Source organism: Salmo salar, chromosome 13, assembly GCF_965601325.2.
Source record: "Salmo salar chromosome 13, fSalSal1, whole genome shotgun sequence".
NCBI classification, from domain to species: Eukaryota; Metazoa; Chordata; class Actinopteri; order Salmoniformes; family Salmonidae; genus Salmo; species Salmo salar.
In genome coordinates, this window is record NC_138303.1 from 95,501,875 (window position 1) to 95,523,411 (window position 21,537).

The 21,537-nt window shown below is 40.2% G+C and overlaps 1 protein-coding gene across 4 annotated transcripts in view; it reads right to left on the reverse strand.

Moving 5' to 3' along the window:
* Positions 1-19,882, reverse strand: part of LOC106568173 (nipped-B-like protein B) — a 74,873-nt gene extending 54,991 nt beyond the window's left edge. For 2 of the 4 annotated variants that reach the window (XM_014138271.3, XM_014138268.3), the window contains exons 1-4: positions 15,085-15,439; positions 7,549-7,698; positions 3,079-3,244; positions 2,852-2,952 (exon numbers count right to left, since the gene is read on the reverse strand). In XM_014138271.3, coding sequence (XP_013993746.1) covers positions 2,852-2,952; positions 3,079-3,244; positions 7,549-7,612 — 331 coding nt within the window. In that variant the 5' untranslated portion in view covers positions 7,613-7,698; positions 15,085-15,439. Of the gene's footprint in view, positions 1-2,851; positions 2,953-3,078; positions 3,245-7,548; positions 7,699-15,084; positions 15,440-19,258; positions 19,610-19,777 lie in introns of those variants that run through there. The other 2 variants (XM_014138270.3, XM_014138269.3) reach the window with 2 other exon arrangements.
* Between the last annotated feature and the right edge of the window lie 1,655 nt (positions 19,883-21,537).

Genomic DNA, 21,537 nt, shown 5'->3' on the forward strand with positions numbered 1-21,537 from the left:
AAAAAGAACAATGACAAATCTATAGGCCTAAGGTATTTTCAATCACAACTTTATGAGACGTAGAATAAACAGTGTGGTCAAAGACGTAGTAACTTAGTTGTAGTCATAATGTGATTACCTTAATGTGAGAAAGACAAAGGAGCTGATCGTGGACTACAGAAAAAGGAGGGCCGCACAGGCCCCCACTAACATTGTCGACGCTATAGTGGAGCGGGTCGAGAGTCAAGTTCCTTGGTGTCCACATCACCAACAAACTATCATGGTCCAAACACACCAAGAAAGTCGTGAAGAGGGCACGACAACACCTTTTCCCCCTCAGGAGACTGAAAAGATTTGGCATGGGTCACCAGATCCTCAAAAAGTTCTACAACTAAACCATCGCGAGCATCCTGACAGGTTGCATCGCCGACTGGTATGGCAACTGCTCGGGATTCGACCGTAAGGCGCTACAGAGGGTAGTGCATACGGCCCAGTACAGCCAAGCTTCCTGCCTTCCAGGACCTATATACTAGGCGGTATCAGAGGAAGGCCCAAAAAATTAACAAAGACTCCAGTCACCCAAGTCATAGACTGTTCTCTCTGCTACCGCACGGCAAGCAGTACCGGAGCACCAAGTCTAGGTCCAAAATGCTCCTTAACAGCTTCTACCACCAAGCCATAAGACTGCTGAATAGTTAATCAAATGGCCATGCGGACTATTTACATTGACCCCCCTTTGTTTTTACACTGCTGCTACTCGCTGTTTATTATCTCTGCATAGTCACTTTATCCCTACCTACATGTACAAATTACCTCGACTAACCTGTACCCCCGCACATTAACCCGGTACCCCCTGTATATAGCCTCGTTATTGTTATTTTATTGTGTTACTTTTATTTTATTTTACTTTAGTGGTACAAGCATTTCGCTACACCCGCAATAACATCTGCTAAATATGTGTATGTAACCAATAAAAGTTGATTTAGTAAATACTTTCTTAACTATATTACTTGAACTGCATTGTTGGTTAAGGGCTTGTAAGTAAGCATTTCACGGCAAGATCTACACCTGTTGGAATCAGATCATGTAACATACAATTTGATTGGATTTGATATAACTACAAACATAGTTATGTTTTTGGGTTATTAGATATTTATCAACTTATTTCCGGATATCTTCTGAACTACCCACAATGTACTATTTCTCAACGTCATATGTTAGTTCATATGCTAGCTCGGTAACTAGGTAGAGCTGGCTAACGTTAGCATTCTCATGCTCTTCACAGACTTTGTGGCTGTGTTATCTAGTGGGAACCTGTTAGCACGGCAGGCTCTGGTGTCTTCTTGCCATGGGCTCAAAACGAAAGAAAATCATAGCTGCTTGCTCTAATTGTGTATGTAGTATCTCGTCTGTTCTTTCTGTTTTGTTAACTTTTCGACATGTTCTCTGTGAAGTAGGCTATGCAAGTTTTGTAACATTTAAGAAAGGAGGATGAGGCAAATAAAGCCATTATTATCTAGATCTGAAGACGGTAGATATAAAACCTAACTCACTACTGTACTGTTGACTGTCACTTTTCTCCATCATGTGCCTCTGCCTAGGCTTTCAACAACATTATCTTCATCATGATTCTTCCAGTTGTTGTAGTGATAGGGGTAAAAAATATATTGATACTGAAGGGAAAAAAGTGTATATATATATATATGTTCCTGGTGTAACTCAGGCAGTTGTTGTTGCCATCCTGTACCTGTCCCGCAGGTGTGATGTTCGGATGTACCGATCCTGTGCAGGTGTTGTTACATGTGGTCGGCCACTGCGAGGATGATCAGCTGTCCGTCCTGCCTCCCTGTAGCGCTGTCTGCCTCCCTGTAGCGCTGTCTTAGGCGTCTCACTGTACGGACATTGCAATTTATTGCCCTGGCCACATCTGCAGTCCTCATGCCTCCTTGCAGCATGCCTAAGGCACGTTCACGCAGATGAGCAGGGACCCTGGGCATCTTTCTTTTGGTGTTTTTCAGAGTCAGTAGAAAGGCCTCTTTAGTGTCCTAAGTTTTCATAACTGTGACCTTAATTGCCTACCGTCTGTAAACTGTTAGTGTCTTAACAACTGTTCCACAGGTGCATGTTCATTAATTGTTTATGGTTCATTGAACAAGCATGGGAAACAGTGTTTAAACCCTTTACAATGAAGATCTGTGAAGTTATTTGGATTTTTACCAATTATCTTTGAAAGACAGGGTCCTGAAAAAGGGATGTTTCTTTTTTTGCTGAGTTTAGAATCGTGACAATTGTAATACATATCGGCACCTAAGTATCATGACAAAATCGTATCGTGAGGTCCCTGGCAATTCCCAGCCCTAAATAGTAACATCTGATTTCGTGCTATTAGCCCAATGGTGGTTTTAGCAGATGTTTCTTTTATATTTTATATACATTTTGGTTGGCCAATAAGGGGCCATACCACCATATATCACAATGCTTTGTGAGTACATAATCACGATAGGTTAAAGGTTGACATCGTCCAGCCCTACTGCCCAACAGTGCTATATATCACAAAGCAATTAAATGTCTATCAAGTATACTCAAGGCAATCAAGATGCCAACTAAATCCACCACAAACTCTTTTCAAGCTACAAGTACAGCGCCAACTCTAAAAATGATAAAGACAGCAAAGCTTGCCTTGCAACGCCTCAAGAAGTGGTTTTGACTCACAAAACACATTAGACCCAGAAAATGTTATTGAGGACAACAAATCAAGGCCCTAAGAGGCAGAGACACAGTCAGCGCTGTGTTAGGCCATACACTGTGCTCCAATGCAGAGTCAGAGGCACTCTCGCCTTACCACCCTGAACCCAGTATTGGGCTAACTTACTTTTCTCCCTGAAGATGTTGGGGTTCCTAGACAGCACTGTCTGCAGCAGCACAGGCACGTCTCCCTCCGGGTCATCACTGCCCAGGTTGTCCTTCAGCTCTCTGCAATGGGAAGGGGGGGATCAACTAATGCAACTGTGGCTCATAATAAGAGACAACTGCTCACACTCTTATCAGTGGTTGTGACCCCTAGCGTTGAAAGGTGTGTGCGGTGATGAGGGTACTCACATGTGCTCTGTGGATACCTGGTTGAGGCTGTGAGCCAGCTGGGACACCAGGTTCTCATCCCGGCAGGCCAGCAGACAGTTGACCTCCTCCGCGATCCTCCCATTGAACAGCAGACTCTTAGTGGTGGTGGCGGGGAGAGGGGATGGCAGGGGCAGCTGGTTTAACACTGCAAAGAGGAAGAGCAGACCGGTTACGCATAATTCAGAGGCCGGAGCTGCGATGGTACAGCACCACATTGTGATATAGCTATGCAGCTCAGAGACCACCATCCGCGTACAGCCCCCGTCGCGCACCCCCCTAAAATTCTCAACCAATGCGGCTCCAAGTACGCGGCTCCTATTGATTTGAATGTGACGACGGTTGGAGCAATTGCTTGAGCTGCGCTGAGAATTCGAAAAGTATGAAAGCCAATGGTCCAATATTCTAGAAAACTGCTGTGTGGACGCATAGATGTTTTGGACTCTGATATGCGCTTTAGCCTGATAGGTATCTGGGTGACTAATAAAACACCTGAGATGGAAGAATAGTGCATGGATGGATCAACATCCCAGCTACTCCACGATATTGGTTAGGTTAAAGTATTAGGTTAGGGGTAAATCCAACACTACACATCACTGCATAAAACCATCCATAGGTTTTAAGTATGAAAAATAGAGGAAATCCTGCTTCCGTCTGCTAAAGACCTTACACCTGGAGAGAAATGCACCTTTTGGCAGAACAATAACCTACAAGCAGGGGTTGCGTTAATGCAGAATTCAACTTTTTCCATGCATGTTTTTTTTTTATATATTGCCGCTTTTTGTAAAAGCAGATCTAAAATGCTTCTTATTTAAATTTCTGCTCGGCATAATACTAATTTTGTGATTCAGTTGCACTTCATACGGATGAGAATTCATAAATGGGCATTTTATAGTTTTTTTAGGGTGGTCAGCGTTTTGTAAATTCAGATTTCTGAACATTAAGGCGACCCCTGTAAAACTGAAATGCACTTCTTGGGATTGCTTAGCAGGTGGATAGGAAACGTCAAAGAATAATTAAAAGAAAGGATGTTCTCACACACTGTACTTGCAAAGTCACTTGTTTATTTTGTGCCAATGTTTCAGCCTCATGGCTCTTTGTCAGAGATTATATTTGTATTCAAGCTACCTAAACTATTGGATAACTAGCACAGAACGTTTGCCTGGAATTGTAGTCAAGAGAAATTGCCATCCAGACTTCGACACTTAGCCACAGTGTAATTTATTGCATTGAAAGTCCAGGCACTAAGGCAACAAAATGTGCACAGGTGGATACTATCTATCGGCACCATACATCACATTACACTACCCATGTCACGCTAAAGCAAAGGCTATTGAAAAGTACCATCAATAATAGTGTGTCCTAAATATCAAGACTGCAATATTTATGTAGAGATCATTCATGTTTTATTACAACAGGAAACAAAAATGCAATAAAAACAAGTTAAATTCAATCTTGCCAACTTGGTAAATTAATTATCTAAATACCAAGAAATGAACTTTGCAGCTGGCAGCACTGACCATAAAGCAAGCAAAATGGTCTAGAGGATTGTATACATTTTGAAAACAGCTTTGTATACTATAACTTTGCAAACTATACAGGGTGGGACAAGTAAAAAAAAATGTCAGACAAAAAAAGATATAATTTGAAGTTGTTCGAATGGACAAGTAAAAAAAAAAAGAAGAAAAAAAAAGATCACAAAAAGCAAAGCGTCCACATATTGACATTCTGTGACAGTAAGGGAGGTATTTTCCCAGTTCTAGCTTATTTTTGGTCAGCAAACAGAGTTTGTACGATCATAAAAATCCCAGAAAAGTCGTGAATCTGCGTACGTGCCCAGGCCTAGGAGAAAGACAGACATTGTAGAAACAGGTAGCCTAGCCTATAAAACAATGATAGACAGACTAACTACAATAGATAGCCAACGCAAAACATATCATGTAGCCTGACTAGTTTTCTTGGTAGGCCTATTTAACCGTTATTCTTTATTTAACTAGGGAAGTCAGTTAAGAACAGATTCTTATTTACAATGACAGCCTACCGTTTAGCATCTATTAATGTCATTGTCATGTCAGATGTCCTAAAAAAAACTTTTGGTGAATTGATGAATGGATGCATTAATTAACCACTGATAAATACATTTGTAAAACCGCCTCTCAAATGCTCAATATTGGTAGATGAGAAAAATCTGACTGTTGGAAAACTGGGATTCCCCTCTATTCATCATTGGCCATGTAATTCTGACAACATTAGAAATATTCCTAGAATGGTCAAATTGACTCCCACGCTGTCAATAGATCTCCCCTGAAACCTGACTATGTTTAGCCTCATAAGGTTGTAGATAAATATGTCTTAGTTACCTTTGAAGTAGTGTAAGCCATGCTATACAATAAGGCCCGAGATGTGGTATATGGCTAATATACCACAGCTAAGAGCTGTTCTTAGGCATGACGCAACGCTGAGAGTCTGGACACAGCCCTTAGCCATGGTATATTGGCCATATGTCACAAACCCCAGAGGAGCCTTATTGCTATTATAAACTGGATACGAACGTAATTAGAGCAGTAAAAATAAATATTTTGTCATGCCCGTGGTATAGTCTGATGCCACAGCCAATGTACTTTGCCAATGTACCATCAAAGCTTGCAGCTGGTCTAAATATCAGTGGACGCAGTCCTGAAAAATAGCCTGGCCCTGTTAACATCTTTTCACTTGCTTTCCAGGTACCTGTAAGTAGAGCCTTTGTTAAAAATGTAGCTGCAGTGCATTTGGAAAATATTCAGACCCGTTCGCCTTTTCCAAATGTTGTTACGTTGCAGCCTTATTCTAAAATGGTTTCAATATTTTTTTCCCCTCATCAATCTAAACAAAATAACCCATAATGACAAAGCGAAAACAGGTTTAGAAATGTTTGCAAATATGAGACTCGAAATTGAGCTCAGGTACATCCTGTTTCCATTGATCATCTGCGAGATGTTTCTACAACTTCATTGATGTCCACCTGTGGTAAATTAAATTGATTGGATATCATTTGGAAAGGCACACACCGGTCTATAAGGTCCCACAGTTGACAGTGCATGTCATTGCAAAAACCAAGCCATGAGGTTGAAGGAATTGTCCGTAGAGCTCAGAGACAGGATTGTGTCGAGGCACAGGTCTGAGAAAGGGTACCAAAAAAAGTCTGCAGCATTGAAGATCCCCAAGAATACAGTGGCCTCCATCATTCTTAAATGGAAAAAGTTTGGAACCACCAAGACTCTTCCTAGAGCTGGCCACACGGCCAAACTGGGCAATCGGGGGAGAAGGGCCTTGGTCAAGGAGGTGACCAAGAACCCGATGGTCACTCTGACAGAGCTCCAGAGTTCCTCTGTGGAGATGGGAGAACCTTCCAGAAGGACCACCATCTTTGCAGCACTCCACCAATCAGGCCTTTATGGTAGAGTGGCAAGACGGAAGTCACTCCTCAGTAAATGGCACATGACACCCCGCTTGGAGTTTGCCAAAAGGCACCTCAAGGACTCTCAGACCATGAGAAACAAGATTCTCTAGTCTGATGAAACCAAAATTGAACTCTTTGTCCTGAATACCAAGCGTCACGTCTGGAGGAAACCTGGCACCATCCCTACAGTGAAGTATGGTGGTGGCAGCATCATGCTGTGGGGAAGTTTTTCAGCGGCAGGGACTGGGAGACTGACTAGTCAAGGTCGAGGGAATGATGAACGAAGCGCAAAGTACTGAGAGATCCTTGATGAAAACCTGCTCCAGAGTGCTCCCGACCTCAGACTGGGGCGAAGGTTCACTTTCCAACAGGAAAACAACCCTAAGCACACAGCCAAGGCAACACAGAAGTGGCTTCGGGACAAGTCTCTGAGTGTCCTTGAGTGGCCCAGCCAGAGCCCGGACTTGAACCCAATCGAACATCTCTGGAGAGACCTGAAAATAGCTGTGCAGCGACACTCCCCATCCAACTTGACAGAGCTTGAAAGGATCTGCAAAGAAGAATGGGAGAAACTCCCCAAATACAGGTGTGCCAAGCATGTAGCGTCATACCCAAAAAGACTCAAGGCTGTAATCGCTACCAAAGGTGCTTCAACAAAGTACTGAGTAAAGCGTCGGAAAACTTATGTAAATGTGATATTTCAGTTTATTTTCTATAAATTTGCTAAGATTTCTGAAGACCTGTTTTTGCTTTGTCATTATGGGGTATTGTGTGTAGATTGACGAGGGGGGGAAAAAACATGTAATCCATTTCAGGATAAGGCTGTAGCGTAACAAAATGTGGAAAAGTCTGAATACTTTCCGAATGCACTGTACCTTTCATAATATACTGAACAAAAATAAACACAACATGCAACAATTTCCTAAATTTTACTGAGTTCATATAAGGAAATCAGTTAACTTTCCGAATGCACGGTATATCAGTTAATGTGTGAGTGGCAGTGTAATACTTACAGTCAGTAAGGCTAGCGATCCCAGCAAGAGTAGTGATGGGAACATGAGGCATATCCCCATTCATGCTGAAGATAGGGGTGTGGGGGTCGTGTCGATGCACAGGTTGCTCAATGTCGTCGCCCTCCAACTGTTCCTCACATCTCCCAACCGCTGCAGAACAGAGAGGACTTCATTAGAACAGCCACCGGCAATGCCCTATTCACAATATCACACAACACTCCTCAATATGCAACACTGTCCTCAGAGGTGCTAGAGCATGTTAAAGGGATAGTTAGCATTGGCACACTAAACTTCCTCTTAACTTCCTTCATACTGGACACAGATACCTAAAAATGGTATCCACGAGTTTGTCTGACTCTGAGGAAGTAGATCAAGGACTTCATTGCCAAAATCCAGAACTATCCCTTTAAACCAAACTTTTGCCTTGGCAAAAGCAGAATCAAGGGGAGCAAGAATCATCAGTAGACAGAGATTAACTAATGGGTTTACATTAATTAGACACTATAATTCAGCCAGGGCTGAGGGGATTTCACAGAGTAAAGAGTAGTGAAACAGCATACAAGGGTAGCAACATCTGCAGAGGGTTAAACTGGTAATTACAAGGTTATTAAGCTCATGAACTTCATATGAATAAAGCCTAGCAATCACTGACGACTTTTACACAGGCAGCACCTCAAGGTTTTTGCATTATAAACATGACCTTGCATATTCCATTATGGAAGCAGAAGCAATAGAATCATGAATTCATGAAATCGCATATTGAGTAAAAAAGGCTACTTGTTGTACACATGGGGAAAGTGGTCGATGAATGGCAAAGCAAACACACTATTAGTACAACACTTTTGCAGACATGCATGTGCATAGCACTGGTGGTGCTTGCCCTGAAAAGTTTCAGGGGTGTCATCAAAGCAACCCATACAAAATACAGTCAGCTTCTTTCCTACTAATACTGCAATGACTTTCGGACAGTTCCGAATTTATGAGCAAAATTTAACTGAAGCATGCAGATGTATGTTTTTGTATCAGGACTGAACTGCAGCGCATTTAAAGAATTTTCCCTAACCTTTTGCATTTGGACTGAACACCTCATTATCATTCACTGCTATTTTCCTTGGAGCCAGTTTCAGAGGAGAAGACAACCAGAGGAGTAATTATCCCACTATAGCATGATCAACACGAGATTGACAGTAGAGACAAGGATCGGCAACACATAGCAATAGGCCTAGATGACGTGACATGGTACAGCTCCGTTATCAGTGGTTACTGGGGTAGTTCCTTGACAATCATAGAAAGAGGTGTGCGCCCATGCGTGCTTAAATGAAAACTGCCACCCCTTTCTGGACCCAAATGCTTATGGTCACTCTGGGGCTGTGCTGGTTGGGTAAGAGGGTGGGCAAGCACGCAGCACAAAGGATTATCTGGTTGAAAGAAAGAAGGCAATTCCTCTGGAGCAGCAGGGTCTTCTTGAAAACACTTGCCTTGAATTGCTCCCTAACTGTGCATTTACAGGTAGCTACTATAGCTATTGTTGTACTATTACTTTAATGTGCTTCTTTCCGGTCAATAACCATCATTCAAGCAGTAACATTCAGGCATTGACATTGTACTTTGATAGATATGTTAATACAAGTACATTTTCCATGAATATAGCAGACCTGCAGCTTGTATGTGTAGGCTAAAATGTGTTGGTCAATGACAATCCAACACGGTAAACTAATTCAGTCATATGGGATAGCCACGATATTTTCCACAGATAATGGGCCATTTAGCTTAGTCATGCAAGAAGAAGCTAATGTACTAGCTGAATTCAATAACATAGAAAAAGTAGCTACACTGGCTATTTAACTAGCAAAGGGAAGTCAAACTAGTCCTCTTCCCTGTAGATACGTGGCAGCGTAACAGACGGGTGAATGTTGCCATCATTTGCATACGCTACTTAATAAACATGGTTAATAAATAATGAGGTTGTTAATTTAGCTAACATGGGCACGCAACCTTTATTAGCCAACTAGTGCTAGCTACAGAACTATTTGGTATTTATTTCATGCCTAGCATGAGATAGTGGCTCAATCCCAATACCCCCCTTTAGCAGGATCCTGCGAGTTGTAGTGGTATTCCAATTCAACTTTGAGTGAGGTGTAGTGCCTTTTCAGACCACTAGTTGGTCCTCCAAGCAAAGCGAATCGAGATGCAGGCTTTCTATTGAGCGATTCCCAAAACTTCATTGAACTCTGCGACCCAACCCTGGAGAGTTGCTGGGTCATTCCATTTAATTTCAGCATGCAATGACACCCACCATCTCAGATTGTTCTGAAATTGTTTCTGTTAGAAACAGATAAGCATTCCGGAAGCATTACCAAACTTTTTTTTTAAACAATGAGCAAGACATGAGGAATCCAAAGATGTGGTCAAAAGTCATCCACGGACCCCACACTGCAACAACGAGTATATAGCATCAGTGTTTTACAAGTGGTATGGAGCTGCAGCTCAGAGTATTGTTTCTTCATCCTATGTAATGTATTCTCAGTGAATTTGATGTTTTTTCCATCTGTTCAGAGAAATTAGTCATTGAAGTTGTTGGGTTTATGTCCCATTCTACATCACGATATTATCAGGTTCTGATCACTAAATGGTGCCGTTCCTGCTATTAGGTGATTTAAAAAAATTAATTTAAAAAAAACAACCCATGGGTTGGTTTTGTTTACTTGGCCATTGTTTTAAATGCTAACTTTTTTTGCATTTGTGGCACAAATCCAATTCAAGTCAATGGTACCTAGGTTAGCATTTTTGCAATTCATCATTGCATTCAACAACCAATTTTTAGATACTTTAGGATGATTTGGACATTAAGAGTGAACATTTTAATATAGACTTGCATTTGATTTGTGACACAAATGCTAAAAAGTTAGCACTTGAAACAGTGGCCAGGTAAACTAAACCAAAGTATGGGTTGCTGTCATACCAGAGGGGTATCCTACAAAGCAAGCTAGATCTACTCAGGGTTTTCTAAAGCTAACCAGCTTCAGTTAGCTTCACATTCCAGCTCAGGCTTCAACCGTACTACGATGGTGGACATATGCCTGTAACTGTGCGTGCATGTGGCACGTCGAACTCTTCATTGAGACAATGGTGAAACATCAATGGGCGAGTCAGTGTCACATTTTAATTTGTTCTGAAATCAAAATGAAAGAAAAGTTATCTTGAAAATTCAGCAGGCTATGGTGTAAAATAGGCTTTTAGAAGTGCGGTCTTCATTTTATTACTTATCATTAATTCCAACTTTGGTGTGCTTATCAATGCACAACCACCTTTCCCCCCACTCCTATCAATAAAATAATTGTATTACGTCATACAAAAGTGTTACTGTGCGTGAAGTTTAAAATGCATTGTCATTACAAAATTTGTAAACGTTACATTACAATTTTTGAACACACAAAATAACACTTGATTAATTAAATATTTAATCAGTTTTCCTCCTCAAATTAACAGGATGATGACACAAGAGGGATCTGAATTCATTGGTCCTCAACTCGTAGCTCAGTCATTTCATTCAGGGTAAGTGGAGTTAGCATGCCCCGGAGCAGGTTAGTTCTGATGGATTCGTTACTAGAGTGAAATGCTTACTTACAAGCCCTTAACCAACAATGCAGTTAAGAAAAATAAGTGTTAAGTAAAAAATAAATAGGTAAAAAATAATTTAAGAGCAGCAGTAAAATAACAGTAGCGAGGCTATATACAGGGGGTACCGGTACATAAACAATGTGCGGGGGCACAGGTTAGTCAAGGTAATCCTCAAAAAGGTCATCTGATCCTCAAAACGGTCTACAGCTGCACATTAGAGAGCATCCTGACTGGATGCATCACTGCCTAGTATGGCAACTGCTCGGCCTCCAACCGCAAGACATTACAGAGGGTAGTGTGTAGGGCCCAGTACATCACTGGGGCCAAGCTTCCTGCCATCCAGGACCTCTATACCAGGCTGTCTCAGAGGAAGGCCCTAAAAATTGTCAAAGACTCCAGCCACACTAGTCATAGACAGTTCTCTCTGCTACCGCACAGCAAGTGGTACTGGAGCGCCAAGTCTAGGTCCAAAAGGCTTTTTAACAGCATCTACCCCCAAGCCATAAGACTCCTGAACAGCTAATTTAATGGCTACCCAGAGAATTTGCATTGTCGTCGTCGTCGTCCCCGCCCCCTTTTACACTGCTGCTACTCTGTTATTATCATCTATGCATAGTCACTTTAACTCAACCTACACGTCGTACATGTTATCTCAATTACCTCAACTAACCTGTGCTCCCGCACATTGACTCTGTACCGGTACCCCCTGTATATAGCCTCACTACTTTTATTTTACTGCTGCTCTTTAATTATGTTCGTTTTTACTTATTTATTTAACTCTTATTTTTCTTTAAACTGCATTGTTGGTTAAGGGCTTGTAAGTAAACATTTCACTGTCAGGTCTAAACCTGTTGTATTCAGCACATGTGACAAATACAATTTTATTTGATATGTACATGAAGGTAAAGTTAAAGTGACTAGAAATGTTCTTTAAAAAAATAATCACCTAATAGCAGGAACACCACTATCTAGTGGTAATAACCTGGTAATATCAGGATGTAGGATGTGTGTTGGCTGTCTGTGGGTGGATTTGACAATTTCTTTGAATCTCATTGTTAGAACATTTTTAGGTCAAAATCAGATGTTAGGTACGATATTTATTAAATATTATAATTCTATCAATTAAAATGGCCAATTTAGGTGCAATCAATTAGGTTATTTTCTCAGAGATTAAATTACATTTCAACAAAATAATGTTGAAGGAAAGCTAATCTTATGTTTCTAACAACAGAAACGATTTCAGAACAATCAAATGGTGGGTGTCGAAATCCTCTTTCTTGTGCTTTTTGAGGCGGAACGACCCGACTTCACAAAATAATGGCTGACAAAAATACTAGGATGGAAGCAAATGTAAGTAATTCTAACTTCATAACAAATCGTGCAAAAAAATGTACAGATCAGAGGAATATGTTAGTTCATGTAGATAAACGAGTATGCATTTTCTTTTGTCATAAAATACATTTCCGTTTCTTGCTATTTAAACAGATATCTGACCAACTAACATTAGCCAGCTAGTTACACATTTAGCTTGCTATATGGGCATTTGCCATTTGTATGAATTGTAATTCGTGTTGATTAATGCTTTAGGGACTCCTGAGCAAACCAGCCTGTAATCTTGTGAAAACCAGTGGCTGTAAAGAATCTAGCTAAAGCATTGAACTTTCCTGCAAATTTAATAAACAATTTTGTAAACTTGCCTTGCTGTTCATCTAGTTAACTCAACATTAATTGCCAAGAAATTGCAGAAAATGACTGAGTGAAGGAAATTTGACCGTCACATGTCAAACTGCTATTATGGAAAGGAGCGTTAGGTAGCCTAAAGGTTTGAGAGGCGTGCCAGCAACTGGAGAGTTGCCAGTTCGAATCCCGGGTCCAACTGGAGAATTGGGTGGGAAGTGAGCTGGTAACCAGAGGGTAGCTGGTATCAAATCCAAGATGTCAGTCTGCTGTTGTGCCCTTGAGCAAGGCACTTAACCCCCCACAAGAACAAGCGCCCAGTGTGGCAGCCCCCGCACCACTACAAAAAAACTGTATATGTATGCATGTGTGCCTTTCGGAGGGGTTGTGTTAAAAGCAGAAGTAACATTTTGGTTGGACCTTGTGTGACCAATAAAGTGTCCTTAATCTTAAATCCTGCTGCTTCAGTACTATTCCACATTGAACTACAGCCAGAGGATGGGTACATTACGGGCACATTGTTGTTTTGCAGTTCTCATATGTTAAGTACGTATTTGCTGCATGAGAAATATAAATTAAGCTATTACTGCCGCCTGTACAGGCATTGTGAAAAACACAAGTCTTCTCGTCAATGAACTGCGTGGTAGGCTATCCTTCGGTGGCTTCTGCTGTTGGTGAGTGATGTCCCATGCCATAGGGTTATTTATCTCTCCCTACCACTAGTTGCTCTATTTGAGGGACACTCCCCTAACAAGGGGCACTCAGACAAGGGGGAGGGCTAAGGGGGGGTATTGGGATTGATCCAGTGAGGGCCTTCTAAGCATAATTTGCTAGCCAGGAGGCTAACCATTGTTAGCAACTGAGACTCACTCCTTGAGTAACATTAGCTAGGCACATAGTTATAGTTAGCTCATCTAGCTATACCTGGATGCCATGATCAATATGACATGCCTTTGATCACCCAGATGGATGAGAACAAGCAGGATTCATGATTAGGGACTCTTGATTTTACTCTCTGCTGCTCGGGTTGACAACATAGCAGCACATCTGTCTCTCTCCCTCTCTGGCAACACAGTAACATTAATCAATCAGATACAGTAGCTTACTAATTGCACAGCCCAAAACCAATTAGGGTCCAACGTATTTCAGCAACTTTCTTATCATCTACTATCATCAAACTTTGTGTTTTACAAGAACCCAGTGTTGCACATCCCTTTTCCTGAAGATCGTTCAAGATTTGCAAGCAATGTACCTATATGTATATGCTTTATCAAGTTAGATTAATATCTACATTGATATGTTGCTAATTTCCCTGTAAACAAATGAATCAACTTTGTTTGAAGTAACCAATCCAGTGCAGAGGGAATGGCTATAGGTATATTTAACATGTTATCAACTAGACAAGACATGTTAAATATCTGTGGTGTATGTGATGATTCCATTTGATAAATTGTAACTAGATAACTTGGTAAATAAAGCTGCATCTATAATTGTATAAGTGAATGTAAATTATGCAGAATGTGTACAATTTGGTAGCCTCTAAACTGAAAAGGAAGCTTGCCCAGCTTGTTAGGCAAACGTTTTAACCAGTTTAGTTGCCATCGTTGTAAAAATCTCCTAGCACTAGCTAGTGTGTAGCATTAGTCATTAGATAACTAGCTAAAGCCTATTTCTCAGCACATCTGGCTCCACCATAAACGTCAGCAAACATTAAACTAATGAGAAAATCGTGTAGTTGCATTTGTTCGTTTTGTCTAAATAGCTAACAACTAGCTCGTTAGGTTACGCACCTAGCTAGCTATAATATTCCAAACCTCGCTAGATAGCTAACAAAAGTTAGCTGTGGCTAGCTAACGTTAGCTAACTACCGAGACTGCAACCGAAACCATGCTTGCTTTAACTCGCCCACACAGTCGTTCCTTAGCCACGGTAAGGCCATCCCTTTTGGTTTGTTATCATGATTGTTCGTGCAGATAAGGATTTTATTTTCACCGTCTCAATGGCCTACGTCGGCCTATTAGCTTGCTAACTGAACCTCGGACTTGCCTGAGGAAGCGTAACCCCGACCCGACGCCTATGAGCGGATACAAGGCAATAAGCAAAATAAAGGGAGAAATGACCTATCGGTGCATTCCATAGCATCTAACCAGGTTCACTGAATATTAACAACACCCGTGTAGCCGATCGGAATTGTTTTGTGATGGTGCTCCTAAATCTATCTTGTACAATCATATTTACCTCTGGATGTGTTGATAAAAAGAAATGGTTGCAAAGTGGTTCGAACCGTGTCTCTAGCTCCCTCTCCGTTCTATCGCTCTAACAGCTCCTCCGAGTACCAGTAATAATATAACAACAATAATCCGGGTCGGGAGGGTTCGTTCGTCTTCCTTCTCACTGCAAACATCTATGCTTAAAGGGGGCAAACGTTCCCATAACCGGTACTTGCACCGGTTTCTCCCCAACCCCAGCAGAAAGTGAGTGCAAATTCCGACTGGTTTCGGAAAACAATCCAATGTGAAAAACAGGAACGCTATTGACGCGGTGATAAAAGGGATCCACTCAGACTATCCCCCTTCTCTCGCAGAACAAAATGCCGACCGGAAGAACTGCTGCAGGAATAACTCCCTCCACCGGCGCCAAACCAACTAGCAGCAGCAACCATAGCCAGTAACAGTTACTTCCGCCGCTTTCTGCATTGCTACCCTTTGCTAGGATTTCTACTGTACACTGATAACATCCACACAGCTACAGTAAATGTTTTGGAGAGGTCGAGGTCACCCGTGAGTATGCAACGAGTAAAACCAATGTAAGTAGTTGAAGCTAGTTAATAAAATAAGATAACTAACGTTAGCATAATGATCAGTCCAATACATACATCGTTTCCAATATAGTCATGTGGAAAAAGTAAGTACACCCTTTGGAAAGTATATATATATATATATATATATATATATATATATATATATATTTTTTTTTATTTTACATATTTGGACACGTGGATATTTTAGCAAGATTCCAACCACATTCATTGATAAAGGTAACCCAATTTAACATATCACACAAAAAAAAATGTTACTTTGAAAATGTTATGCAATTAAAGAAAAAAAAAATCAATTTCCTTATGCAGGAAAAAATGAGTACACCCCTACCTTTTAACATCACCTAAAATGGCTAAAACCAGAATCAGGTGCACCAAAATAGGAGAGTACCTTAAAGATTATAAACTTGGTCTGGTTTGGTCTTAACCATATTGGTGTGTGGGACACATCATGCAAAGATAAAAAAACCTCAGAGGCCCTCAGAAGAAAGATTATGGATGCCCGTGAGGGGTTACAAATCCATTTCCAAGCAATTCAAAGTACATTGTTTCACTGTCCGACGGATCATCTACAAATTAATAAAATTCCAGACCACTGGCAATCTACCTAGGACAGGTCATTCTACCAAATTCAGCCCAAGAGCTGACCGAAAGATGCTCATAGAAGTCTCTAAGAACCCCAAGGTAACATCAAGGGATCTACTGGCCTCTCATGCCACAATCAATATCAAAGTAAATGAGTCAACTGTCAGAAAGAGACTGCACAAAGTTGGCCTACATGGGAGGTCAGGAAGGAAGAAAAATAATATCAAGACAAGACCAAAACTACTGGAACAATGTGCTCTGGACAGATGAGTCAAAGGTGGAGTTGTTTGGCCGCAATGCCAGACGCCATCTTTGGCGAAAACAAAACACTGCCTTTGAACAGAAGTACCTCATACCAACCATAAAGCATGGAGACGGTGGCATTATGGTTTGGGGCTGTTTTGCTGTCTGAGGGCTTGGCCAACTTACCATCATTTAGTCAGCCATGAATTCCATATTGTATCAGAGAATTGTTGAGGAGAATGTGAGGCCATCTGTCAAAAAGCTAAAGCTGAACCGAACATGGATCTTGCAACGGGACAATGATCCAAAACACACAAGCTAAGCTACAACAGAATGGCTCAAACAATAAGCAATGGAGGGTTATAGAATGGCTGAGTCAAAGCCAAAATCTCAATCCTGTCAAAATGTTGTGGGGGGACTTGAAGCGGGCCGTGCATGCAAGAAATCCCTCGAACTTGACACAGTCAAAACAGTAATGTAAAGAAGAGTGGGGGAAAATCTCAATATAAGAGACTGATAGACAGTTACAAGAAATGGCTACATTACGTTTTTCTGCCAAAGGGGGCAACACCATCTATTGAAGCTAGGGGTGTATTTATTTTTTCCGCACCATGGAATTGTATTTGTTGATTTTTGATGAATAAATTATTGAAAAGTATCATCTTTCAGTTTAATTTGTTAAATTAGGTTACCTTTATGTGTCAATAGTGTTGAAGTGAAGATGACATTAATTTGTCCAAATATTTACAAAAAAATCACTTTCTAGGGGGTGTACTTACTTTTTCACATGACTGTACATGCATAGTAGTTGTGTATTTTATTATTTACTGTACAAGAACATTTGGAATTTGGACTGGCATGAAACCTATCAGTGTTTTGAGACAATTAAATAAACAATAATCAACAGGCACTCTCTCTCTCTCTCTCTCACACACACACACACACACACACACACACACACACACACACACACACACACACACACACACACACCACACACACACACACACACACACACACACACACACACACACACACTTTACAAAACAGTTACTTTATGGAGGTTCTTAGAAATAAAGATATGATGGCAACCATGATAGCAAAGAATTCCAGATATGTTGGTGTTATCTCCTGCTGCATGTACCCACAAGCACACACTTTCACACTTGACTTTTGATTGACAGGTAAAGTTAGTTTAAGTCAGACCTAACACTGCATTCTGCCTATGATAAAGAATCAACAATACCTGAGTTAATCAAAGATGTAATCAGCATAAAACTAATAGAAAAGGAGTAATATGTATATAAACTCTGGATTTCTGATGCTATGTATTGGCCATTGAGAGGCTTTGAAGCCACCGGTTGGACATATTTGCACTCCCCAGTAGGAGTAGTCCTCCATAGGAATGAATGGAATTTTACAGTATTTCAATTAAATGTTTAAAGGACATAATTGCATGTATTTAAGTATTTGTTGTAGAGGGGACAGTGACATTAGTAATCTCTAAAAATTCTACTTTTAGGAATTCTAAGTTAAGGAAAAAGTTATATATTTTGTCATTTTAAATGTTTATGTTTAGCTCACATAATATAATTTAAAAGCATGCATTAAGGTATCTGTAATGTAATAAATGTGGCAAAAACAAATTTAGATATTAATATACTGAACAAAAAAATAAACGCAACATGTAAAGTGTTGGTCCCATGTTTCATGAGCTGAAATAAAAGATTCCAGAAATTTACCATACGCACAAAAAGCTTATTTCTCTACAATATTGTACACAAATTTGTTAACATCTCTGTTAGTGAGCATTTCTCCTTTGTCAAGATAATCCATCCACCTAACAGGTGTGACATGAAGAAGCTGATTAAACAGCATGATCATTACACAGGTGCCCCTTGTGCTGGGGACAATAAAAGGCAACTCTAAAATGTGCAGTTTTGTCACACAACACAATGCCACAGATGTCTCAAGTTTTTAGGGAGCATGCCATTGGCATGCTGACTGCAAGAATGTCCACCAGAGCTGTTGCAAGAGAATTTAATGTTAATTTCTCTACCATAACTCACTTCCAACGTCGTTTTAGAGAATTAGGCAGTACGTCCAACCGGTCTCACAACCACAAACCTTGTGTAACCACGCCAGCCCAGGACCCCCACATCTGGCTTCTTCACCTGCGGGATCGTCTGAGACCAGTCACCTGGACAGCTGATGAACTGAGGAGTATTTCTGCCTGTAATAAAGCCCTTTTGTGTGGAAAAACTCGTTCTGATTGGTTGGGCCTGGCTCCCCAGTAGGTGGGCCTGGCTCCCAAGTGGACGGGCCTATGCCCTCCCAGGTCCACCCATGACTGCGCCACTGCCCAGTCATGTGAAATCCATAGATTAGTGGCTAATGAATATATTTCAATTGACTGAATTCTTTATATGAACTGTAACTCAGTAAAATCGTTGAAATTGTTGCATGTTGTGTTTATATTTTTGTTCAGTATAAATGCATTTTTATAGCTTCCAACATATTTTTTACAATGGTGGGGAGTGCCAAGATGGAGGCACGGTGTCGTCAACACAGCGTCCCAACAGTCATCTAGTGTATATATAAATAATTGTGCCAGGGCATAAATGTAGCCCAAACAACATTACAACAGCTCTCGGTCTCCCTCTTGTGGAAGGACTTGAAAGTGCGCGAACTGACGTCATTGACTGAACACGTCTGCTTTCAGAAAATCTATAAACAGTAGAAAAACACTTTTTTTTCCTGTCTTACCTTTTTGTGTTTCTTCCTCTTGCTTGGCATCCCATTAACATGGATGCTCCTGTGTATACAAGTAATTCCCGAGCTGGCAAGCCGAGGTAGCTAGCAAACAAAATTTCCCCTCAGTTTGTAAAGTACGTTACCGTTTTGTAACCGCTGAGCGCTAACGTTAGCTAGCTAAGCTAGCAAGCAGAGAACGGGCTTTTCTTTTTAACACCATCTAACAAATGGACATTGTAAATACCATTTGAGAGCAAGTAATTTACTCCCCCAAAATATTTGCAAGCAGATAGCTAGGTAGCTTGCCAATGTTTGTTTGTTTTCCTCACGATAACGTCTCACTCAGGATGCTAAAAAACAGAAATATAATAATTCTATTTCGCGCGCTAGGATCGTCAAGTCACATGACATCACTCTCCCAGCCTACCTCAGTTTCAAGTGTAGGATCGGTCAGTGAAAGAAGAGTGAAAAATAAAACGGCAACAGCGCATGGTAAATATGGAGGTTTCATGTAAGTATGGATGGTTTTACCTGATTTTAGCTTCTGCAGGTGCTTGTCAGCTAGAGTATCAACCAGAGTTGGGTCAACATTTTAATAAAATACTGTTGATAAAGCCCACATGCCGGTAGATACTGTATCTTTATCAGCTCACATATAGTGCTGCTCATGTCTTACCACAAGATAGCAGCAAATGTCCACAAACGATTCAATTGCAACCTGCTGTTCCCAGAACAGCTTGATAGTGCGAATAGAGGGGACTACTGTAGCTTCTTTCTCTTCCAAACGTAATATTCAACTTTTTTTCTAACATCCATCAAAGATCTTCGCACATAACTACACGATTGTAGATTATTCCGTGAATGAAATCATTACATTACTATACATAAGATATTCCATTTGCCTTTCAAAGCCACAGTCTATACGTTTCCAGTAATTTCAACTAATTAAATATACCCCTTGATTTAGAAGAATGTGACTCGTAGCTCATACTGTAATGAGATTAATAGTACAACTGTCTTTAATACCTTATCATAACTAGATAATCAAATAAAGACCTAGGCATATTACTTCATTGTTATGGTTGTGTTGTCATATGAGTGTGGCTTTAAGGCACATTTTGAGATATTTGTTAAATTGGGTTACCTTTATCACATTTTGTCCTATTGCACATGTATTACTTTTCATTGTGTGCTGTGTAGGGTAATACCTACTTTATTATAATTGCTATAACACATGTTATGTAACAGTTTATTACTGTATGTGTGTCATGGAATACAAATCACCAAAATAAAACATTGCTTCCTTTTTACATTTTATTCAAAATGTTATTCACCAAAGACAAATCTACCAGTCCATTTATTTCCTTTTCACCACAAATGTTGCCTTTACAGAAAGTGAACCATCATATCTCAAAACTTAAAGAAAAAAATGAAAGAAAATAACATATTTTCTAAATCCATTTGAGTTAGTTCACACATACTGTAATTATCACGAACTATGTTCCTTGATTTCACTAACCAAGGCATTGGAGTGGCATTTCAGCCCTGAAAACAAATATCTTTCTGCATTGAGATTAAAGAAGACATATTCACGTAAACAACTATCCATATTATATAGTTAATTTACACATATATCGACATACAATCACTCTACAAAGCCTTAAAAATATTAAACACCTGCTATGTTAAAATAATGATGTACTAAATAGTGAAGGATATTTCAAAGACTCATTTGTCTTAGGGCTGGCTACAAATAGGGAATATATAGTGATAACAATTGTTGGATAAATATATAGTGATGACGATTGTTGGATACATCTCGTTTTAGCCATATTGTCAGCATCACAGCACCACCTTCAATAATTTGATCAATCAAAATAAAGTAAAAATACAATTGGTGTTGTCATATGCAACAGGAATATTGACAGCATGAAAAAAGTTAATAAAATAAAAAAAATAAAAAATACACACCACTTGAGGATTGTTATTTAAATTACTGCTTAATTAACCCATGATAGGAAGTTGGTTGTTTTTCACCAGAAACAGCTCATAGGGCCTCATTTCATTAGTTGTAGCAAATAAAATGTAATTGTATTTGTATTTATTATGGATCCCCATTAGCTGCTGCCAAGGCAGAAGCTTCTCTTCCAGGGGTCCACCAAAATTAAGGTAGTTATATACAAATGTGTTCTCTGTTGCTTTTTTTGAAGGATGAAGCTTGCCCAGTCATTCAAACATAGGTTGTCCTTTCATAATTTTTCAAAATTCCTTTTGGACATCAACACCCAACA